At 53.8% G+C, this 23,892-nt stretch overlaps 1 protein-coding gene across 1 annotated transcript in view; it reads left to right on the top strand.

The window, feature by feature from the left end:
- Positions 1–23,892, top strand: part of POLE (DNA polymerase epsilon, catalytic subunit) — a 45,646-nt gene that overhangs the window by 20,189 nt on the left and 1,565 nt on the right. Inside the window, exons 22-47 of the mRNA XM_047101066.1 lie at positions 310–402; positions 596–740; positions 3,441–3,598; positions 3,965–4,160; positions 5,237–5,451; positions 8,283–8,385; positions 8,801–8,881; positions 9,002–9,124; positions 9,866–10,078; positions 10,330–10,539; positions 10,744–10,887; positions 12,104–12,244; positions 12,409–12,562; positions 12,644–12,750; positions 12,910–13,086; positions 13,169–13,392; positions 13,487–13,707; positions 13,957–14,161; positions 14,587–14,760; positions 15,711–15,836; positions 16,923–17,055; positions 18,428–18,617; positions 19,488–19,619; positions 19,760–19,953; positions 23,160–23,360; positions 23,555–23,680. Of these exons, the coding sequence (XP_046957022.1) occupies positions 310–402; positions 596–740; positions 3,441–3,598; positions 3,965–4,160; positions 5,237–5,451; positions 8,283–8,385; positions 8,801–8,881; positions 9,002–9,124; positions 9,866–10,078; positions 10,330–10,539; positions 10,744–10,887; positions 12,104–12,244; positions 12,409–12,562; positions 12,644–12,750; positions 12,910–13,086; positions 13,169–13,392; positions 13,487–13,707; positions 13,957–14,161; positions 14,587–14,760; positions 15,711–15,836; positions 16,923–17,055; positions 18,428–18,617; positions 19,488–19,619; positions 19,760–19,953; positions 23,160–23,360; positions 23,555–23,680 (4,186 nt within the window). The remainder of the gene's footprint in view (positions 1–309; positions 403–595; positions 741–3,440; positions 3,599–3,964; positions 4,161–5,236; positions 5,452–8,282; positions 8,386–8,800; positions 8,882–9,001; positions 9,125–9,865; positions 10,079–10,329; positions 10,540–10,743; positions 10,888–12,103; positions 12,245–12,408; positions 12,563–12,643; positions 12,751–12,909; positions 13,087–13,168; positions 13,393–13,486; positions 13,708–13,956; positions 14,162–14,586; positions 14,761–15,710; positions 15,837–16,922; positions 17,056–18,427; positions 18,618–19,487; positions 19,620–19,759; positions 19,954–23,159; positions 23,361–23,554; positions 23,681–23,892) is intronic.

Genomic DNA, 23,892 nt, shown 5'->3' on the forward strand with positions numbered 1-23,892 from the left:
CCTGAGAAGTCGGAGGATGAGCGTCGGGTCTGGGAGATGGAGAAGGCACGAGGTAGAGCTGGGGACAGAGGGAGAGGGCTCGTGGCGGGGGGGGGCACGAGACCATCTGGGCGGGTACCGAGAGAGCATGCCGCCTCCAGCCCCACACCCTGAAGCAGGGCGGAGGAGTGTCCTCGGCACGGCCCCGTGCTGCCACGGTTCCTGCCCCACTTCAGACGTCCCCTCTGTGGTGTCCTCCTGACCTCCTCTAAGGACCCTTTGTGGGGAGCCCTACCCACCCCACCCCCAGGCTGTGACTGTCTTCCTCAGGGCTCGCTGGTACTCCATGGAGATGGCAGGCATTGTCTGCTTCACGGGAGCCAACATCATCACCCAGGCGCGGGAACTGATCGAGCAGATCGGGTGAGCGCTGTGCTCTGGTCAGCTGCCGGGAGTGGACAGCCTAGGGGGGGAAGGCTGGGGGGCACAGACGGGGAGTGAGCATGTGGGCATTGTGTTTTTGGGTCCACGGCCTGGAAGGGCCTTCACACTGGGTACTTCCTGCGTGGAGGCCATGGTCCAGCATCCACGTGGCCTCGTTTCTCTCTTTCTAAAGGAGGCCCTTAGAGCTGGACACAGACGGAATATGGTGCGTCCTGCCCAACAGCTTCCCTGAAAACTTTGTCATCAAGACGACCAGTGTAAAAAAACCCAAGGTGACCATCTCCTACCCTGGGGCCATGTTAAACATCATGGTCAAGGTGAGCCTGGGTCTCCAGGGAGGGCCTGCTATCTCTGGGCCTGGGTTCTTACTCTACTCTGATGGGGATTTGGGGGGGGGGGGACTGCATCGGCTGTCACACTGGCGCATTCCCCTTCCTAACGTCACGTCACCCTGCTTGACGCCGTTCAGATTCTTCTGTAGCCTGAGGATCTATACAGAAAATGCTGTGCTCACACTCAAGTGAGTCTGTGTTCCCTGTAGGAAAGCAGCAGACTATTTCGCTTTTAAGTTTGTATTTTGAAGTAACTTCAGATCTACAGAAAAGTTTTAAAAGTAAAACGCAGTTTGTATATATGCTTCGGCCTCTTTCCTCTGACGTTAGTTCACACATACAAACCGTCGCACGCTTATCAGAGCTAAGAAGTTCACGTTGGTGCAGCCCCATAACCAAGCCACAGTCTTTGTTTGGATTTCCCGGTTTCTCCAGGGCTCCTGACTTCTTAGTCCCCCCAGGCTGGCAGCTCCCTGTCTTCAGTAAGCCCTGCTCAGGTGTCTTGTTGGCTGCCCCTCATCTGGGTTTGTTGTTTCTTATCATGTTTGTTGTATCTTATCAAATGAGATTATTTGCATTTTTTAAGGCACGCTAGCGATATGACCCATGTTTCATTCTTTGGCTGCATGGTGTCAGGGTCTGCGCTTCTGGTCACCGGGCACAGCTGCTGTCTCCCCGCCCTGTACTGCTGCTGGAGCGAGGCATTGAGCCTACGCCGGCGGGCAGGGGTGTCGGAGAGTCTGGCCATGTGTTAAAGCCACCAGAGCCTTGAAGAACCCTAGAGGAGATAACTTGAGACTGTGCAGATGTCCTGTGTCTCCCTAATTTTCACTGGTTTGAGTGACGGTGGTTCTGCGGTGACTTTCCCCAACGGTGGCTCCCGCTTTCCCACAGTCCTGGTACACTTATTGGAATCCCTCTGTAAGGAAGCGTATCACCCCTCTTTCCACTCAGCAGTTCTCTTCGTCGTCGATATCGGTTAGACTGGGTTACAACCCAGGCCTGCCCTGGTGTTTTGTGACTCAGCTCATTCCTCCTGGGCTGTTAGGGCCTCCTTCACATTTGCCTACGTATTCCTGACACATGTCCCTGGTCTGTGGTTCGGGTTTGGGGCATTTTTAATTTAATTAATTTATTTCTTTAGCACTTTCTTACTTCTTGGTCCTGAAGGCACTCTAGCCTCATCTTGGTTATCCTAGTCCTCACCCTGGAATCCGCCATTTCTCTGAGGAACCAGGTTCTTTTTATTGGAGAGGGTATTGGAAACCAAGGTCAAGTGCAGATGCTCATTGCTGCTGGGTGTAACTGCTTCTAGCTGTTCTCAGACTGAGCTAGGAGATATGTATATGCCTGATCGCCCTGTCCACGCATGCATCTAGGTTTATTTCTCTGTGTGTGCACTTTAATTTTTTTTTTAATGTTTATTTTTGAGAGACAGAGACAGCATGAGCAGGAAAGGGCAAAGAGAGAGAGCGGGAGACCCAGAATTGGAAGCAGGCTCCAGGCTCCGAGCTGTCACTACAGAGCCAGATGCGGGGCTCGAACCCACAAGCCGTGAAATCATGACCTGAGCCGAAGTCGGACACTCAACTGACTGAGCCACCCAGGCGCCCCTGCGTGTGCACTTTAAAGTACTAAATGCAAGGGGAGCCTGGATGGCTCAGTCAGTTGAGTGGCCGACTCTTGGCTTCGACTCAAGTCATGGTCCAGGGGTTGTGGTATCACACTCCACATTGGGCTATGCACTGGGCATGGAGCCTACTTAGGATTCTCTCTCCCTCTCCCTCTCCACCCCTTTTCCCCACTCACACTCTCTGTCACACGCACGTGCGCGCGTGCTCTCTCTCTCTCTCTCTCTCTCCAAACATTTAAAAAACATACATCTGTACATAAAGGACATGAGTCCACATCTATATGTCCAGCCCCAATCTAGGCCCCTTTCCGTTAGTCACTTCTTTCTCTTGCAGTGAGAAGCCTGTCCCTCATTTTCTCAATATGTTTATTTGTTCACTAGTGTGTGTGTAAAATTGTAAAACAGCTTCAGGATCGTGCCACCGTGTGCCGTAAACTTAACCGACTACGGCACAGTGTGTGTGTATAGTTGCTACTGTCTTTAGTCTGTATTACCTCGTCACAACCAGGTTTGCCAAAGTGACTGAAGCCGGCCCTTCAGTGGGATTGTTTGTCCCAGTCTGCAGTTTCCCTTGGGGTTGCCCGACATCCTGGTTGGATGCTTTTTAATTTGCTTACAGTAAAATTCACGCTTCGTAGAGTGCAGTTCTGTGGGTTTTGAGCCACACAGGGTCCTGTTTCCACCACCGCAGAGAACATGGAAAAGTTCCACCCCTCAGAAGTTCCCGAGTGCTGCCTCTATCACCAGCCTTTCTCCCTCTCTTCCCCTAGACCCTGGCTACCTAGTGTGTTCCTTTGCAACGCTAATTCTGCCTTTTCCAGAATGTCCTGTGAATGGAAACAAGGTGTATAAGCTTCTGGGCTTGGCAGAATGTGTTTGGGTTCATCCACTTCTGGCACGTGTCACAGCTTGGCCTCTTTCTCTGGCTGAGTGGTGTCCACTGTATGGAAGAACCCCAGTTTGCTGGTCTGGTCAGTCCTCACAGGCAACTGGTCACTTCGAAGTTTGGATGGTCAGGAGTGAAGCTGCCTCCACTTCCTCTTGTTTTGCAGGAAGGCTTCACCAATGATCAGTACCAGGAGCTGACTGAGCCAGCCTCACTTACCTATGTCACCCGCTCAGAGAACAGCATCTTTTTTGAGGTTGATGGACCCTACCTTGCCATGATCCTTCCAGCCTCCAAGGAAGAGGGCAAGAAACTGAAGAAGAGGTAGGAATCCCACAGCCTTTGTGCTTGGGGAGAAAATGAATGAGATTTAACAACCCATCCGGGAAGTGGACCAGGAGGCCAGATGGGACTACTTCTGTTTCTTGACCTTTTTGTTTCAGTATGGAAAGCTGTTGCCAGCACAGATCCCGCCATCTCTGCTCTCCACCTGCTAGATTCTCGTTCTACAGGCTGCAGCCTCTTATGTTGTTTTTATGTCAGAAATATGAACCTCAGGGTGGGGAGATGTTTGCTGCCTAGTACATGCTGGAGGGGAGGGTTGGACGGAGAAGGGGAAGGTGGAGAGCCAGTGACTAACAGCCAGCATCCCAGGCCCCCATTCACCGCTGGGCTCGCCTATGATTCCAGATATGCTGTCTTCAACGAGGACGGTTCCCTGGCTGAGCTAAAGGGCTTCGAGATCAAACGCCGGGGGGAGCTGCAGCTGATTAAAATCTTCCAGTCCTCAGTGTTTGAGGCCTTCCTCAAGGGCAGCACCCTAGAAGAAGTGTATGGCTCCGTCGCCAAGGTGGCTGACTACTGGCTGGACGTGCTGTACAGTAAGGTGAGCCGCCCTCCACCTGGCCGTGAGGGTCCTGCAGGCTCCTGGCGAACAGGGTGAGTCAGGGCTGATTCTGATGAAACAGGACTTCGTAGTCGGTGCCTCTCAGTCCCTCTCGGTCGGACCCTGTGCCCAGTGACAGAATGCCAGGAAGGAGGCACCTAGCATAGTGAAAGGATTTGTAAGAGAAAACTTTACCAGTGATCCCATCAGCTTCTTTGATTTTTTTTTACTTTGTAGGCCCTGTTAATGAATATGTAATTTCTACAATTTAAATGACAGTGTTGGCTTACCTTGCAACATACCTTCTCATGGGATCTATCATTATTTGTTACTCTTTAGTCTGTGTTTGTCAAGTTTGCACTACTTAATTTAATCTGTAAATGTTGGGTATCATATAGGCTTTTTTCACTATTTTAATGTTTTCTAAGCGAAAGGAATACTGGGATGGATATTCTAGAACTGTTCTGGCTTCCTTTGCTTTGTGGGCTGCTGCAGCTTGAGGCATATTGTCTTGTTCTGTAGAGTTGGCCCATACATGAGAGTAAGCACCAAGAGAGAAAAACACACGAAACAGGATCCAAACAAATCTTCCAGGATGTCAGGGCTGGGGGGTCAGGGATGTGTGCACATGGGACAGCAGGGCCGGGGGGTCAGGGGTGCATGTGCACAGGTACAGATATAGCTATTTGTCCTCAGACTGCTCCGACTCCTCCCTTCTTAATCCCATGGCTCTCCAGGGGGCTAGTGTCTCCTTTTTCCTGGCTCCTCCTTTCCCTAGTTTTCTTTTTGTTTTAGGAGAAAAATACCACTAATTCTGTCTTTCCTCTTTTTCTGTTAACTTTGGTGTCAGTAGCTCAGTAAATGTCTTTTAACGTTTTCCACATATTTCGACAAAATGGAATTTAAGGTTTTGTGTGTGGATTTGTAGCGTTGCTACTCACTGGCATGAGACAACCGTGTTGTACCGCTGCCTTCAGCCCATCAGGCTGGAGAAGCTCGCTACTCGGGGGAGATGTCCCAGTGAGCTTGGGAGAGCGCTCTGTTCCTTCTGTGTGATCTGCTCGTTGCCTCTCCAGGCCGCGAACATGCCTGATTCTGAGCTGTTTGAGCTGATATCTGAGAACCGCTCCATGTCTCGGAAGCTGGAAGATTATGGGGAGCAGAAGTCCACGTCTATCAGCACAGCCAAGCGCCTGGCTGAGTTCCTGGGGGATCAGATGGTGAAGGACGCGGGGCTGAGCTGCCGCTACATCATCTCCCGGAAGCCCGAGGGCTCTCCAGTCACAGAGAGGTAAGGGTTTCTGGGGTTAAGGAAGGGATTCGTACGGTCTTGGATGTTCGGGTTGGAAGCTTGAGTCTGTTATGGGACCTCTGTCCCTTTGTAGCGATGTCAGCTTCCTTGTAAAGAGCAGGATGGTCAGGAGTGGAAGACAGGGACTGGGCTTTGGTCCCCTGCAGAACCTGGGTTGTGGGGGCCTAGACTGAGGGTGTCCTGTCAGTCAGCAGGCACAGAGATGTGAGAGTGTATTGGAGCGGGGGTTGGTATGATGGGAGCCATCACAGAGTTCGGTTGAGGTCTAGGGCAGGCCCTGGATCACTCACACCCTTGAGGAGACCGTTGTCACCCTGGCTGGAGAGGTCTTTCTGGTGAGCTGCACAGAATGCTCTAGCATCCGAGGCTCCATGGCACTGCCAATGCTGCAGCCTCAGCTCTCTTTACCGACAGACAGAAATGTCTTCCAGCTTCTGAAACACGTTCAGCGTGACAGCAAAGGGTTCTGTCAGACGGCATCTTCCACTCCCAACTACGGAATCTTCGGGGTCAGCAGTGGTTCTCCTGTCACCCTGTCGCTCATCAGGCTGCTTGAACCGTGCAGGGACCGTGTGAATGGAACAGGAAAAAACTGTGTTGAGGGCATGGATTTCTAGAACAATAGGTTTTCTTCCTGCGAATCATTGTATAACCATGGCAGAATTTCCCACCAAGAGCTCAGGGACTAGAAGTGGTTCCGCGGACAAGCCTTGAGAACAGCGGGCAGATGGAGGAAGTGCTAAGCACCAACAAGAGAAAACGTTTCAAAGATGGCCACAGCAGTGCTTCCGTGACCGTTTGTGACAGGGCCTCGTTCCTCCCGTGACACTCCTTCCCTTGCACAGAGTCTGGGCAGTCCTGTGACTTGCTGCGGCCTGTGCAATGTGGCAGAAGTGAACCCTGGTTGCAGGAGGCCTCATGCTTCTGCTCTTGCCCTTTGGCTGCCTGGTCAGCCTGCTGGGGGCTGGGGGTCCCTTGCAGAGGCAGCACCAGGTAACTGCAGCAGCTGCCACACCTGCAGGGGAGGCCACAGCGGCCACACAAGTGACCCCGGGCAGAACCACCTCAATCATAGGCTCATAAGCCAAAACAGTTACTGTTTCGATCCATGGAGTTTGAGGTGGTTTGTAATATAGCAGTAGGTAACTGATAAAGCTAGACACGTCAGTAATCCGCGTTTTCACCTACACTAGGAAGGTCTGGAGTGGAGGGGGTGGGGAGCAAATGAATGAAACACAGCAAATATTTCCTTAAAAAGAAATTCCCAGAGTTCTAACAAAAGAAGGAATTTGGTGTAAGGCTAAAACAGATTACATGGAGAGTAAAATGCAGGATTGCTGTGTATCATTAAGAAAATGGCAACACAGGGGCGCCTGGGTGGCGCAGTCGGTTAAGTGTCCGACTTCAGCCAGGTCACGATCTCGCGGTCCGTGAGTTCGAGCCCCGCGTCGGGCTCTGGGCTGATGGCTCAGAGCCTGGAGCCTGTTTCCGACTCTGTGTCTCCCTCTCTCTCTGCCCCTCCCCCGTTCATGCTCTCTCTCTCTCTCTGTCCCAAAAATAAACGTTGAAAAAAAAAATTTAATAAAAAAATTTTTAAAAAAAAAAAAAAAATTTTTTTTAAATAAAAAAAGAAAATGGCAACACAGAAAGTAGGCAACTTCTGTGAACAGGCAATTTGCAAGTGAAGTTGATGGTCAGTGCATGTAAAGATGTGCAAATCCACTGTAATTGGGAAACAAGTGTGTTAATACCAGTCGTCCCACATGTACACAGCATGGTGACAGTCACTTTGCAGAAGCCAGCAGTGCACGATGCATTAGATGGTGCCTGATTCCCCTCACAATTGAGCACGTCTGGGGATGCGTCCTGGATGATTGCCCCTGTGGTTTACATTGTGTTTAATAGCAAACGTTGGGAATGCCGTAGTGTCCCTCAATCAGAAAATGGGCAGATGTGTTTTTAACGCAGTGAAATGCTATGCGGGCATTGGAACGATTGAATCGCAGCTGCAGCTGCATGGTAAATGCGCAGGCTGGCACAGGCAGTCTACTTCCATCTGTATAAAATTTACAGACATGGACAACGCTTTTGTTTGTTTACACATACGTACGGACAAGAGTAGTATGGGAGCAGGTGTGGGATTGGTAAACGCCAAGACAGGGACCATGTTTATCTCTGTGAGGACAGTCAGGATTGCTGCACAGGGCCTCATCCTTGTATCTGTTTTCTCAAATGTGAAGTAAAATGGCAAGGCATGAAGTTTGATAGGACTAGGTGATAGGTGCACAGGGGTTTGTTGTGTTCTAAGTTTCTTTGTGTTTATAAAAATCACAGGAACAACTGTTTCCTCCAGTGAAAGGAAAGGTATTAACAGTTGCCCTGTAGCCTTGTTAGTGCATGAAAACTGGCGCATTCTTTCAGGAAAGCAGATAGACCTTTCTGTATCTTACTCAATGAGTAACACTTTAGAAATGTCTAATTACATGCACGCACATGGGTATGTAATTTAGGGGAGGGCTTTGGCAATAGCTCTGTTAACAGTGGTCAAACAACGCAGACCAAACGGCCACCAGTGGGGGTATCGTGCATTAATCCGTGGTATTTTAATACAGTGAAGGATTATTTGGTTATTGAATATGATAAACATTAGATATTAGCTGTAGTTTATACAAAACAATGTCATTAAATAAAAGAGGTTACAATCTAGGTTCTAAGTCCTCATTTCCATGTGAAATACATGTACGTGGTCAACGCTGTACAGAGTTAGAGAGATTTCCGTGTTTGTGAGTTTTGTGCCTCTTTTCACCCAGGGCCATCCCACTCGCCATTTTCCAGGCAGAGCCCATGGTGAGGAAGCATTTTCTCCGGAAATGGCTTAAGAGTTCTTCCCTCCAAGACTTCGATATTCGGACAGTGAGTGCTGACTTCTGTACTGAGAAGTTTGGGAGGAGGAGTCGACAGCACAGTATCCCTGACTCGGGTCATCGTTCTGTCTGAGTCTCCACCCTCGATGTCCTCCTCTCTGTACACAGTGGGTGAGGAAGTAGTTCCACTTAAGGACAAAACCAGAAAAACTAGTGCCGGGCAGCGCTTAGATTCTGGTGCAGGGTTCTTGTGCTGGCTCAGCCAGCTACTAACTGTCATCCTGGGCGTCCTTTCTTTAAGTGTTCTGCCTCAGTTTCCTTCTCTGTGAAATGGGTACCTCTTGCCCCAGAATTTCTAGGTGGGATAAGTGTGACACAGGAAGCATTCAGTGTGGTGCTCAGTATAGAGTGGAGCACGGGGCTGCTGCTGCTTTCCTCTTACGTTTCTCCTTGTGCGCACCCAGATCCTGGACTGGGACTACTACATTGAGCGGCTAGGGAGTGCCATACAGAAGATCATCACAATCCCTGCGGCCCTGCAGCAGGTGAGGCCCCGCCCATGCAGACAGGGCCTGATATGGCTCAGAAGCCATGGAAACCTGGGCCTGGCCCCTACTAGCAGTCAGACAAGTGATCGGTAAGTGATTGGTGTCACCTTCTTGTAGGTGAAGAACCCGGTGCCACGCGTCAAGCACCCTGACTGGCTGCACAAGAAACTTCTGGAGAAGAATGACATCTGCAAGCAGAAGAAGATCAGTGAGCTTTTTGTCCTCGAAGGCCGGAGACAGGTAGTGGGCCCAGGGCCGCCGAGCCGTGCCCGTCAGGCCTCGTGGGGGCCCCATGCTACCCAGGCTTGGATGCTCCCATTCAAGTGTCTAGAGTGTTTCTTTTCTTTCTTCCTAAAACTGTGTACCTGACAGACAACTCTTTCCACCTGGAGGGGGGGGGTCTTCTGGCATAGGAAGCCTTGGGCCTTCTGTCAGGGATGAGGACTGTTTTCTGTATGAATAGAGCAGTAACTGGGCTCAGGGACTCAGTGCGTCAGTGTGCCTTGGGACTCCCGTTTTCTAAACTGTGAAGTAAAAACCTGTAGAAACACTAGACAGTACTAAAGACAGTGTAATGAAGGGCTTAGCTGAAGTCAGGGGAGCCAAAAGAAAATTCTCAGCTGCTGGAAATGCAAAGTGAACTTTATTTTTACTATTGTTTTTTTTCCCACCCCCCAAAGGCACACTGTAAACTAGAGCACTGGGGGCTGGGAAGGAAAAGAGAGGACCTGTTCTCTGCAGTATTTTATTCTGTCTTATGAGAAGGAGCGAATCCCAGAGCAAACAAGGGAAAAATAGTCGTACTTGACTGATGTTTTCTATTTGACCTTTTCGCTATTAGAAATCGGAACCAGATCAGTCAGTAGATGCACATCTTTGTGTACAAGTATCTTAGCCTATTCATTTGATCCCACATGTGTATTTCTAGAGGTGGAGTTTCCTGAGAGATCGTGGTGTTTTCAGTCTCCTGGGTCTTTGCAGGTGGGCGTGGCCCAGGCTCCAGAAGGCACACAGAGCCTTGGTGCTCCGGACATGGAAGACCTCGGCCTGGCAAAGCCACCGCGCTCAGTGGTTCCTGTTGCCACCAGGAGGAAGCGTGTCCTCTGGGAGAGCCAGGGGGAGTCGCAGGACCTGGAGCTGACGGTGCCCTGGCAGGAGATCTTGGGGCCGCCTCCGGCCCTCGGGACCACGCAGGTGACACGTCGACGTGGCCGGTGGGAGGGGGCAGGGGCAGCAGCCTGGCCCGAGCTGTGGCTTGAGGTCTCCCGTGGAGTCTGCTGCGTAGCTCCGGGGCCCTGCGTGGGTGAGAGGCGTCCTCACCAGAGACACCTGCGCTGGGAAGCTGTGCAGTGCAGTTGCTGTGCAAGGCTGCTTCTGCTTTACCGCGTGCCCCTGGGTTGTGTTGACTGCCCCCTCTTCCTGACTTGCTTCACCGTCTGCCCTAGGAAGAGTGGCTGGTCTGGCTCCGATTCCACAAGAAGAAGTGGCAGCTGCAGGCCCGGCAGCGCCTGGGTCGCAAGAAGAGGCGGCGTCTGGAGGTGGCAGAGGGCGACCCTCGGCCTGGGGCTGTCCGCGACAGGCCTGCCACCGGGCTGGGGGGCTTCTTGCGAAGAGCCGCCCGCAGCATTTTGGACCTTCCGTGGCAGATCGTGCAGGTGCAGACTGCCATCAGTTTGGGGGGTGGGATGCCCCCCAAGGGCAGCATCACAGCCGATGGGAAGGGGTGTCCGGCCGGCTCACGATCCTGGGGACCCTCCGTTACTTTTGTGCCCTGTGATTGCGGCTGGTGCCGGAGAGCACTCAGGAGTGTGAGCACGGTTTGTGTCGAGGTGACACGTGGTCTGCTCTCTCCGTTCCAGATCAGTGAGACCAGCCAGGCCGGCTTGTTCAGGCTGTGGGCCGTCATCAGCAGTGACTTGTACTGCATCAGGCTGAACATCCCCCGCCAGTTCTATGTTAACCAGCGGGTGGCTAAAGCCGAGGAGGGGCCTTCATACCGCAAGGTACGGGGCAGCAGATGCTGCTGGTCACTGTGGTCAGCTGTCTGCTCCGCCTCTGAGGTGGTGTCCCCAGCGATGAGGGAGCCGCATAAAGGATGGGGCTTTGTGGACGCAAAAGCCTGGTGAGCTGTGACGCTGAGCCGGGTGTGCTGGAGCACCTTCTTGGGGTGCTGTGAGGAGTGAAACGGTGTCTGTGGAGCACCGGGCACAGAGCGAACGCTCAGGGGCTGGAGTTGCCGGTGTCCTGGGGGCGCCATCCTCTTACGTCCGATGTCTGTGTAGCAGGGGAGGGACGAGGGGGACGTGTGTCAGTGGCTGGAGTCTGTTTCCATAGGCGCTTCTCATGTTAGCAGTCTCCCTGGACAGACTTCTCACGCCTCAGGGTTCCCTTGGTGAAAGCGTGCGTTCAGTGGCTTTCCGTGCGTCCCGTCCTGCAGCCTCTGCCACAGCCGGTCCTCGAGCGTTTTATCTCCCTCAGAACAAACTGGGACCCTTTGCAGATCGTCCCCTCCCCCAGCCTGGCTCACCACCGTTCCCTTGACACCCGGGTTCTGCCTGTAGGTTAGCCCGTCGTGGAGTCTGGCTAGTTTAGTTCTGCCCAAAGCTCGTGTACTGAGGCTGTCGTGCGCATTTCTCAGTGGGTGCTGGGACGCGCGGAATGCGCTGACGTCTAGTTGCGACGAGATGTGGGAGTTTGTAACTGAGACTAGACTGCAGAGGCTTTCTGGAGAAGGTGGACTCTGCCCCACCAGGATTCAGGGGCGTGCGGCCCTGGAAAGGGCGGGGCGCGTGAAGGCGGAGAACAGATGGTCTGGGATTCCTGTCGCTTTCCTGGATGCGATGCCGCATTGTAACCTCGGAGAACACTTTTTCTGTGGGGAGGTTTTCCCTTTGGGTGCCCTGCTCTGCTCCGCTCTCTGGCTCCCCCACACCCGTCCTCTGACTGGCAGACAACAGGAAAACAACCTGGGGACACCTGCTCCCCTCACTGCCCCAAAGCTCCTCTGCTTTTCATAAGCCCCAGGCTGCTTTTTGAACCTACAGCCCCAGCTTCCAGGTTTAGTTTTACCCGTGAGGAGAGACGGGCTCTGAGGGGCTCACGTGTGGCTGCGGCTGCACAAGCCCTAGGACTGTTCAAGGGATGCACGGAGTATGCGAGTTCAACAGACGTCACCGGTGAGCCTTGTGACCAGGCTGGCGCGCTGCGCTGTTTCACCAGGTCAGTCGAGTGCTTCCTCGCTCCAACGTGGTCTACAACCTCTACGAGTACTCGGTGCCCGAGGACATGTATCAGGAACACGTCAACGAGATCAATACTGAATTGTCGGCCCCAGACATCGAGGGCGTGTACGAGACACAGGTGATCATCTTCCCAGCTGGATGGAATGGAGGAAGCAAAGTTGCGAATGGCCTTGACGGGCCAGCAGCCCGGCTCTGGGCCGCCCTCCCGGTGAACTCCAGCAGCGTGTCTGCTGAGGACACGCGGGCTGTGGCCTCACCCTGCCCTGTCCACCCCTCTCCCAGGTTCCGTTATTGTTCCGGGCCCTGGTGCAGCTGGGCTGCGTGTGTGTGGTCAATAAACAGCTGGTGAGACACCTTTCAGGCCGAGAAGCAGAAACCTTTGCTCTCGAGCACCTGGAGATGCGCTCTCTGGCCCAGTTCAGCTACTTGGAACCAGGTAGGACGTGTGCCCGCTGCCTTGGCCCGGCCCGGCCCGGCCTCCCACGCACGTCGGGGTGACGGCCGTGTTGCCCTGCAGGGAGCATCCGCCACCTCTACCTGTACCACCACGCGCAAGGCCACAAGGCGCTCTTTGGTCTGTTTGTGCCCTCCCAGCGCAGGGCGTCTGTGTTCGTGCTGGACACCGTGAGTTCCTGGCGAGGGGCTCGGGGAGGGACAGGCCCCTGGGCGGGACGGGCCTCTGCCCCCGGTGCCTGTGGTGATGGCTTTTGAAGTGGAGCCACAAAGGGGTCCCTGCGGCAGCACCTGCGTGGGGAGAGGGCTGACACGGCCCCCACTGTCCAGGTGCGAAGCAACCAGATGCCCAGCCTCAGCGCCCTGTACACCGCCGAGCACAGCCTCCTGATGGAGAAGGTGGGCCCCGAGCTCCTGCCTCCCCCCAAACACACTTTTGAAGTTCGGGCTGAAACCGACTTGAAAACCATCTGCAGAGCCATCCAGCGCTTCCTGCTGGCCTACAAGGTGAGTGGGGTGGGGCTTCTGTGTGTGAGCCCCTCCCCCCAACACCCCCTCCCCGCCAGCCGCTTGCTTCCCTTACATCCAGGAGGAGCGCCGTGGGCCCACACTCATCGCTGTTCAGTCCAACTGGGAGCTGAAGAGGCTGGCTGGCGAGGTGCCCGTCCTGGAGGACTTCCCGCTGGTGCCGGTCCGCGTGGCTGATAGGGTCAGCTATGGAGTCTTGGACTGGCAGCGCCTCGGTGCCCGGCGCATGATCCGCCACTACCTCAACCTGGACACCTGCCTGTCCCAGGCCTTCGAGATGAGCAGGTGAGGGGAGTGGAGGGCATTTCTCCGTTTCTGGGCTCTGGCTGTTCCCGGTTCGTCCGTCCCTTCCCTGGGGCTGACCCCGTGCCCTCTGCAGGTACTTCCACATCCCCATTGGGAACCTGCCCGAAGACATCTCCACCTTCGGCTCCGACCTCTTCTTTGCCCGCCACCTGCAGCGCCACAACCACCTGCTCTGGCTGTCCCCCACGGCGCGCCCTGACCTGGGCGGCAAGGAGGCCGACGACAATCGCCTCGTCATGGAGTTCGACGACCAGGCCAGCGTGGAGATCAACTGTCCGGGCTGCTACTCCACGCGTAGGTGCTTGAGGCACCGGGGGTCCCCGGCTGCTGGCGTTTCCGCCACGCATTGCCATTCTGTGGTGGCGGGAACGCCCAGTGGCGGATGCTCCGCGCTCGGCCGTTGACAGTGTGGGCACTGAGCCTGCAGCAGCATCCGTGGGTGTGGGACGAGCAGGGCTGGGCTGCCCCGGGAGCGGTGTGTTTCCTGAGGTAGCACTTGCTGCAGTCGGCCCACGGGCACCACAGGGGTGTCTCTGTGTGCAGTGTGCGTGGAGCTGGACATCCAGAACCTGGCCGTCAACACCATCTTGCAGTCCCACCACATCAATGACATGGAGGGGGCTGACAGCGTGGGCATCAGCTTCGACGTGATCCAGCAGGCCTCCCTGGAGGACATGATCACCGGCAATCAGGCCGCCGGCACCCCGGCCAGCTACGATGAGACGGCCCTCTGCTCCAGCACGTTCAGGTGCCCTGAGAGCACAGCCTGGCCTCTTGTTCGTGTGCCCAGTCCTCTCCCTAGGCAGGATGGCTGGGCTTGGGATTTAGAAGGAACGTTAGAAACCTATTTATCCTCTGCCCTCGTTTTGGAAAACTAAGAGCTAAGACATTGTCACTGGGGCTTCTCTCCCCCAGGGCGGCGGAACCAGCACCCCATATGGGGCCAAGCTCTTTCCTCCAGTCGCTGGGCTTTGCTGCCCTCCGGGCACCATTCTGGCCCCTTCCTGTGGCCATTGGTGTGTTGTAGGCGTTGAGTGCAGAGTGAGGCCTGAGGGCGCACATGAGGGCCCAGCGATAGGGTTTGGACAGTGAGGAGAGGGGGCAGAGGTGACAGCACGACAGGGGGAAGCTGGTATCAGGGACAAAGGGCCACCCTCCATGGCTTTCTTCCAGGATCCTGAAGAGCATGGTGGTGGGCTGGGTGAAGGAGATCACACAGTACCGCAATATCTACGCTGACAACCAGGTGATGCACTTTTACCGCTGGCTCCGGTCCCCATCCTCGCTGCTGCACGACCCCGCCCTGCACCGCACGCTCCACAACATGATGAAGAAGCTCTTCCTGCAGTGAGTGCTGCCAGCGGCTTGCTCCAGGCCCTGCTGACCCCAGCCCCCCCCCCCCCAGTCCCCAAATCCACAGGAATGGCCGGCCGACGCCCCGGGCTAGTGGTCCATGGCGGTAAAGGTCCCAGGGAGTGCTTAGCTGCTGTCCCAGCCTGCTCAGCATCCTGCACAGGTGTGCCGTGTGCTGGGGTCTTTCTGCGTCCTGTTGGCACAAGTCCTCATGCCCTGTGTGTGTGTTCTGCACCTGTAGTTAAGAGCAGATATTGGAGACCCATGTGTGGATGTATCATCCTAATGGGCACTCGGGCTGCTTCCAGAACTCAGGCTGTTACAGATCACCAAGCAAGAATGGCCTTGTGCCCAAGGTCACGGGAACACATCTCTGGAATAATCTCTAGCAAAAGCACTGGTGCAGGTTTGATAGATCTCTTGACTGGATAGGAAAACGCTAATTTGATTCTTAGCGACAAAGCGCTGTCCGTGGAAGTTGTACAGTTGTTTGTGTGTCCAACAGAGACTGAGAATGTGTGTCCGCAGCCCCACCAGCACGGCAGACACTGGGGCCGGCCTCGTGTGGTGAAGTGCTAACCCAGTGTACTCTTGCTCTGCAGTACTCATAAGTGAATTTGAACTTTCTTTTTATATCCTTTGTCCATTTTTCTGTTGTTTTGTTGTTTTTTTCCTCATTGATTTATATGAGTTGTTTCTACGTAACAATTAGCCATTTTTGTGTGATGTGATAGCATGTTTTCTCCTGTTTTTGATTCTCTTTGGCTTTGTTTATGAAAGAAACAAGTATTTGTTTTGCCCTGAGAAATCTTCACTCTGTTGCGTCTGGATTTCAGGCATATTTAGAATAGCTTTTTCGTTTAGGATCCTTAGCTTGTTTTCCCATGATGTCTCGTGGTGTCCTCTGTGGCATCGCGACTGGTGATTGTGACCTTGGTCTACAGGCTCATCGCTGAGTTCAAGCGCTTGGGGTCCTCTGTCGTCTATGCCAACTTCAACCGCATCATCCTCTGCACGAAGAAGCGGCGGGTCGCAGACGCCATTGCCTACGTGGAGTACATCACCAACAGGTGTTTACATTTCTAGAATTCTGCCTTCCTTTGTGTTCTGATCTGGTGTCCTTTCCCTTCTGCTGAGGGACTTCCCTGTAAGTCACTCGTAGCATGGATCTGTTCGTAATGAATTCTTTCTGCCACTGGATGTCCAAAGAAGCCTTTATTTTACCTTTATTTTTGGGATATCTCATTGCTGGTATAGAATTATAGTTAGATCTGTTTTGAAAGTTTTATTTCTCTCTGTTTCTTTTTGGGTAATTTCCTTTGTTGTGTCCTTAAAGTTGCTATCCTTTCCTGCAGTGTTTAGTCTGCCGTTCATCCCGTCCAGGGTGGTTTTCCTCTCACGTGTCTGTAAGCCTAGCTGGGTCTTAGTATTCCTAGAGTCTGCCGAGCCTGCTCTGTCTTTCCTCTAGCTTTATGACTAGAATCCGGGGTCAATAACCATTTCAGTGTCCTGCTTTGCTCAGTAAAACACTTGTGTCAGTTCTGATTTGTATTCAGTGGTAGGTTTTTCTCCCGATTCCGCATTGCCTGGGAGCCTGGTGATACCGCAATGGATGTCGGCAGTTGTGAACACATGTGAATGCCTTGTCTCATGGATACCTTGGCGTTTTATTCTTCTGTAGATGTTCTAGAGCTTTCTTACTTGGAAACACATTGGCCTTTTGAGCATTTTTTGTGATTTATAGGTAGGCTGGGCCAGAGCCATGTTTAGTCTAGAGCTCACTGTTGCTCACTGGGGAAGCAAGATTGCTGTGAGTGCAGCCCTGTGCACCTTGTGAGTCCTGAGGCTCTCGGACAGCGGTGGGAGCGGGCACTCAGCGGTCCTTGTCCCTGCTCTGTGTAGTCTCCTTGCACACAGAGGGGCTCTTACTTCTCTGGTCCCTCAGCACGGGTCCCTGCCGCTCCCTCTTGCTTGGTGCAGAAGTCGCCTCAGCGTCGGGTTTATCACGTCCTCTGGAAAGTTGGAGGGCTGATATAGTTTGAATCCACCGTAAGTTTTTGTTAAGAAGTGAAGGGTAAGCAGGTACGAAAATAAAAGGAGGAGAGTGGAGAAAAAAATGATTTCATGTGAGCAGTTTCTATTTGGCTTCTTTTCAGCGTCCATTCTAAAGAGATCTTCCATTCCTTGACGATTTCTTTCTCTCGGTGCTGGGAGTTTCTTCTCTGGATGGATCCCTCTAACTATGGTGGAATCAAAGGAAACGTCCCATCTAGTATTCACTGTGGACAGGTAAGATGTCACAGTCTGGAGAGCCCAGGCTGGGGTCTGAGACAGCTTTGGGGCCCGTCTTTGTCTCTTTGCACATGTTTGGTGCTCATGGGTCCGGCGCCTGGCCCAGTTCTGGGCCCCATCCTGCAGCCGTTCCCGCAAGAGCGTGCTGCCCCCGGGGGGATCTGTGAGGGAAGAGGTGAGCAAATGGGCAGATGGGGAACGTGCAGCACTGGCAATGGTAGGGGCTGAGGGAGGGCAGAGAGCGGGCTGTGGGGCAGGGGGCTGACTTAGGTGGGACCGTCACAGAGGCCTCTAAAGAGGGGACAGGCAAGCAGGAAATGAAGAACTGGGCCGGGGGTGCAGTGTCAGCGTAGCCATGACAACAGAGCAGGGCTGGGTGGGGATCACGGGTAGCACAGAGCAGCCAGGAAAACAACTGGAACATCGTACGGTTCCTGCCACAGGCAGCCTCCTTGGGCCCAAAGGCCGAGTTGGAGTCTTGGCTTTTAGTGACAAAGAGACTCTGAGCAGGAGCACGTCAGGGCCTCCACTAGGGCCCCGTGTTGTCGACAACAGCGTAGGAGATCAAGGCTTCAGTAGGAGCCCAGTTAGCATCAGCCCAGGGGAGGGCGGGGGGCAGGGTGGAGTCTGGGAGAAGGACTTGGGTGGGTTTTGAAGGTGGAGTGTACAAGCCAATGGAATGGATGGAGGTGACACCTGGGGGTGTGGGTGCACCCAGGGGTGTGGAGCCACGCGTCTATGATAAGATGGAGGGGGCAGGAGAGCACGTGTAGGGTGAGAGGAGCCAAGCCTGGCCAGGGCGTGTGGCGTGTGCACAAGGTCCGGCCGTCCTCAGTGCTGGGACAGGAGGTCTGTGGAGACCTCGATGGGAGGGAAGTGCAGGTATCATAGCTGAATCAGGAGAAGGCTAGTGGATGCTGCTTGAAGGGTGTGGGGGATGCCGGAGTTCACACGTTGACGTGGAAGGCGCCACTGAGAGGGGAATTTGGTCATGCGGGAGATATCTGCAGTAGGGCCCCTCGGGTAGGATTGTCACCGTCCCAGGACGTGTGGGATTCAGACAAGAGATCTAGTCACCCAAGGTCACCCACTCGTGAATCTTCCCTTCCTGGGAGGTGGGAGTTAAAGAATTCTGAAGCGAATTCACTGGAAGAACAAAGTGAGAATCACGATCAGCATTTGCTGAGTACACACCGGGTGCGTTACCTAAGCAGCTTCATCTCCTAAGTGGCCTCGTCCTTAGAGCCATCCTGCGGGACTTTGACTCAGGCTCAGGGATGTGGAACGACTCGATGAGCATCTCACGAGGCACAAGGGGTCAGTAGAGCCAGGTGTAGAATGACTCAGGTGTGTTGCGTCTGTGTTACAGCAAGACTCCCAAAAAGAAGGCAGAGAAGAGGAGGAGGAGGAGGAGGAGGAGGAAGGTGGGGAGGAAGAGGAGGAGGAGGAAGGTGCCCAGGAGCCCGACGTGGAGGACATGCTGGAAAACAACTGGAACATCGTGCAGTTCCTGCCACAGGCAGCCTCCTGCCAGAGCTACTTCCTCATGATCGTTTCGGGTGAGCCGGCCCGCTAGCTTGCGTCGGAGTCTGGCGGTGGGAGTAATGTGGCTCTGGCGTGTTTGCATAGCAAGGAGGTAAAGGGGAAGTCAAGCCTGGTGGGCGTGCACTGGCTGCGCCGGCCTTGCGGGGCTGGACCGCTGTCCTCTGCCCTGGGGCGTGTCCGCAAGTCCCAGGACTTGCGTGTGCACACAGAGCAAGTAAAAGTAAACACCAAGTACAGAAGGTTGGAAACTTCCTGAATCAGTTGCCCACTGGCTGGTCTTTGAGGCTCAACTTCTGTGTCAGAATCTTCTGTATCTGACTTGGGTCTAGAGGTGCAGTGTTAATAAAGGTTCGGTGTTTACAAACCAGGGTGTCTGAGATCACATGCACACGAAGTGTATACATTACACTCTGTCACACAGAGCTCGTCATTAGGGGAGAGCAGGTGGCGAGGGCTGGGAACACCACTCAGACCTAGCGATGTGCGGCCACAGCGGTGGTTTCGTTTATAACTGCATGTGTGCTCGCCCTTGAGTCTCTCTCTACTTCTCTTTTGAGACTCCTGGGGGGCTACCTCAGAAGGCGTGCCGACACCAGGAGCCTAGACTTGTGTTTGTTATGAGCCATGTTTTGTCACTGTGTCACTGTGCGGCAGGAAGGTTGGTGAGTGTGGCTTACACGGCACTCTCCCTACTAAGGTGCACTTGGACTTGGGCCTCAGTAAGTGCCCTGCTCATTCCCATTTTTCCAATTGATTTTGGCTCGTCCAAATGCAGCCAAGAGTCACGACTAGTAATGATATTTCAGCCCAGGCCGGCTGGAGGTCTGACCGGCCACAGGGCCCCCTGGGTCCTGACTCTCAAGGCCTGTGGCCTGTCTCTGCAGCATACATTGTGGCCGTGTACCACAGCATGAAGGAGGAGCTGAGGCGCAGTGTCCCGGGGAGCACCCCCCTGCGGAGGAGGGGGCCCAGCCAGCTCTCCCAAGAGGCCCAGGCGGTGGCCGGAGCCCTTCCTGGTGAGCACCCCCTTGCTGCCTGAGGCCACCCCTCTGTCCCTAGAACCTGAGCCCTCTGCTCTGGGGGTCCCCGTGTCCTTCCCTTAGTGTCCTTATCGCTGCAAAATGGGGAGCATGTGCCGCGTCCCTTTCCTTCCCAGGAGTGATCACCTTCTCTCAAGATTACGTGGCAAATGAACTCACTCAGAACTTCTTCACCATCACTCAGAAGATTCAGAAGAAAGTCACGGGTTCCCGGAACGCCACTGAGCTCTCAAAAATGTTCCCTGTCCTCCCTGGTTCTCACTTGCTGCTCAATAACCCTGCGCTGGAGTTCATCAAATACGTGTGCAAGGTGAGGCCGCGACACGCGTGCGGGGCAGAGATGCTTAACGCTAATGCGAGCACTCACAAGAGTGTCAGTGTGTGTGGGAAGCGAGGGTGCCAGGAGTACAGTCTTGTTGATTCCACGAACTCTCACTGCTCATTCCTTGCATCTGCTGTGTGAGGCATTTGGGGCTAGAAGTGGGAGGAGACCAGAGCCCCCCCCCTGTCCTCACGGAGCCTGTGCTCCAGTGAGGGCGAGGACAAGTCAGTCAGGGACAGGTGAGCCCAGAGAGGGGAGGCGGGCTGAGGTGGCCTCAGAAGGACAGGGTAGATGAGGAAGTTGGGGCCCGAGACCCCATTGAGCAGGAGGGTCCAGCCGTGTGTGGACCTGAAGAAGAACCTGAGGGTGCAAAGGCCCTGGGGTAGGATGGTCTGGGGGTGCTGGTGAGAGGCACCTGCTGAGTGGGCGAGCTGTGAAATGGCGGTGCTTGTGGATCTGGTGGGGCCAAGGGCCGAGACCAGGAGCAGTCTCCCACGTGAGCAGGCTGTGGTGAAATCACAGAGGAGAGCTTGCTCGGATGCTAAATGCTTTCTGGGAAAGGCGGGCGGAGTCAGCGACGGGATAATATTACCAGATAGCGGCTGTGCAGGTGTCACCCCTCAGAGAGCACTTTCCTGGGCATTCAGTTACAGGATGCTTCAGGATCAGGTGACTTCTGGTTGTGGTGCAGAAATAGTTTAGTTTGCCATTTTATTCTTCTGTTAGACTCCAGGGTTTTTGAAATTCATTTTTACTCAGGTATAGTTTATGTACGGTGAGATTTCACCATCGTGGGTGTGTGTTCTGTGAGTTGTGGCAGAGGCAGGATGCAGGGCATTTCACCGTTCCGCAGACATCGCACCCACCCCTGCCACGCGCTGATCTGTCTGTCCGATGTCCGTGCACTCTCTAAAGTTGACCCAGTCACGTTCGGTCTGTGCGGTGAGCTGTTCAAGCTTTCACAGAGCGATGGGGCTGTGCTGCGGGCAGGTTCAAACGGTCTCCACCTGAGCTAACTCCCCCCGAACCACTGATCTGCCCTTGCACGGCCACCTCTTCCAGAATCCCACGTTGTGGATTATGTGGCCGGTTAGGTCTGGCTCCTTTCACGGCACACACAGTGTACATGCGGTCCTCCACGCGGTCGCGAGTTGGGGAGGTGCAGAGAGGGAGAGGGGGACAGAGGGAGAGGAGGGGCACGGAAGAAATAAAGTGGGCTCTGTGTGGATTGGAACCCACAAACCATGATATCATGACTTGTGCTGAAGTTGGACACTCAACCAACTGAACCACCTAGGTATCCCTCGAATCATTTTAATCTATAGATTAACTTAGGGAGAATTAACATCTTGGTTTTTTTTTAATGTTTATTTATTTATTTTGAGAGAGAGCGCAGAAGCACAAGGAGGGGAGGGGCAGGTGAGAGAGAATCCCAAGCAGGCTCTGCACTGTCAGTGCAGATCATGACCTGAGCTGAAATCAGGAGTCCAATGAACGCTTAACTGACTGAGCCACCTGGGCACCCACAACATCTTAGTGTTGAGACTCCTGATTCATGAACCACTGTCTCTTTCCATTTATTTAGGTCGCCTCTGATTTTCTTCATCAGTGTTTGGGGTTTTCAGTATTTGCACCTAAGGTTTTCAGGCTGTTTGGTGCCATCGTAATAGCACTGACTTTTTAAAACTTCAGTTTCCGGTTGTTCACTGCTAATATATAGAGATACATGGATATTTGTATCTTGTGTCGCATCTTTTTTGTCCATTCGTTTATCAGTGGACATTTGGGTGGCTTCCATAAGTTGGCTATTGTAAAAAATGCTGCAGTAAACACAGGGGTGCATATATCTTTTTGAATTAGTGTTTGCTTATCCTTTGAGTAAATACTCAGTAGTGGAATTGTTGGATCATAGCGTAATTTTATTTCTAACTTTTTGAGGAACTTCCATACTGTTCTCCATAGTGGCTACACCGGTTTGCATTCCCAGGGATAGTGTAAGAGAGTCCCTTTTCTTCACATCCTCACCGACACGTGTTATGTCTTGTGTTTTTTATTTTGCCCATTCTGGCAGCTGTGAGGGGATACGTCGTTGTGATTTTGGTTTGTATTTCCCTAATGACGAGTGACGTTGAGCATCTTTTCATATGTCTGATGGCCATCTGGACATGACACTGATTTTTAAATATTAATCCAGCCTTGCTTGTATTCTTGGAGTAAATCGCACTTGGTTGTGACGTGTCGTCCTTTTTACACGTTGGTGGGTTCGATTTGCTGGTATTGTTGAGGATTTTTGAGTGCACGTGATGGGGGTTGGTCTGCTGTTTTCTTGTGCTGTCTTTGGTATCAGGATGACGATAGCCTCATAAACGAGCTAGAAGTGTTTTCCCTTTTGTGTTTCCTGGAAGATACTGTGTAGGATACTTTTTTTTTGCTTAGTGTTTGGTAAATTTACCAGTGAAATCTTTTCTCTTTGTTTTCCTCTTTAATTCAATCCAGTTTTTTTTTTTTTTTTATAATGGAGATATATAAACTATATGTTTTAAGCAAACAGCTTCATACTAACAGGCTGTCGCTCCTCATTATACATACTTGCAAATTTACCTGCTTGCCGAAATCTACTTGTCTCACTGGATGGGGTGGCGGGCTTCGAATCTGACCATAAATAGTTCTCCCAAAAATGTCTTCTAAGAGGGCTTTGGTTCTGTGGTGTTCTTGGTGTTGAGCTGGGACAGTAGAGTTTCAGGGGTGGGAGGGACCTCTGAAGAGGTCTGTCCTGTCCTGTCCTCTCCATTATGGACAAAAGGAGGAGACACCTCACCTGTGGTTCTGCAGGCACCACCACGAGAGCCAGGCTTCCCAGCGGGCTCCGGGCTGGCACGGGAACCCCCACCGTCGGGGCTGAGAGCACGCACTCTGCCGACGAGACCGTGCGGCCCCGCAGATTTAGGACTTCCTGTCCTTGAGGAGGAGGGAGCCAGGAAGGACGACAGGAAGAGCACGTAGTGCCCCCGTCCCCCGGAGCTGACGGAAACCTGCTCGCAGGGCCGCACTGAGGAAGCCCCCCTCACTTCCAGCGGGAGAAGGAGGGCGCGGTGCTGAGACGCTGCAGCCTGAAGAGTCCGCTGCAGGCTTTTCCGCTCCCGATAGAGACCGGCCCGCGAGGCCATCACTGATGGATGCTCTGTTCTTTGTAGGTTCTGTCTCTGGACACGAACATCACGAACCAAGTGAACAAGCTGAACCGGGACCTGCTGCGCCTGGTGGACGTTGGCGAGTTCTCAGAGGAGGCCCAGTTCCGAGACCCCTGCCGTTCCTACGTGCTCCCTGAGGTCATCTGCCGCAGCTGTAACTTCTGCCGGGACCTGGACCTGTGCAAAGAGCCCTCCTTCTCTCAGGTGGGCGGGGCCGGGAGGCTCTCAGACACCTTTCCTGTGTGCCGGAGCGGTGTCCTGATAGACGGTGGCGGTGACGGTGGTGCGTGCGGGCCGGCAGCCCCCTCCCCCCGGCTCCCCAGCTGGCTCCGCACGGTCCCTGGCTGCCGAGGAAGGCTGGGCGGACCGCTGACCCGGCCCCCTCCTCCCCTGCCTAGGACGGGGCTGTGCTGCCTCAGTGGCTCTGCTCCAACTGCCTGGTTGCCTACGACTCATCAGTCATCGAGATGGCCCTGGTGGAAGCCGTGCAGAAGAAACTGATGGCCTTCACTCTGCAGGACCTGGTGAGTGGCAGGCCTGGCGTGGGGACTCCACCCCAGCCCCCTCTCCAGCGGGCGGAGGGCTTCCTGATGAGCGATTTGCACCCCGAGAAGCCACAGGTGTGCACAGTTCTCAAGTCCCGACTCAGTGCTCTGAGGTGGCCAGCCCTTGGATCAGGGCTCCTCTTGACTCCTTGTCACGCATCTCTGGGGCCCCTGCAGGGGCGGGTGCTGGC

This window comes from Lynx rufus, unplaced genomic scaffold (genome assembly GCF_022079265.1).
Source record: "Lynx rufus isolate CCGP_SWC_20201006 ecotype Redwood Valley unplaced genomic scaffold, mLynRuf1.p SCAF_55, whole genome shotgun sequence".
Lineage (NCBI taxonomy): Eukaryota > Metazoa > Chordata > Mammalia > Carnivora > Felidae > Lynx > Lynx rufus.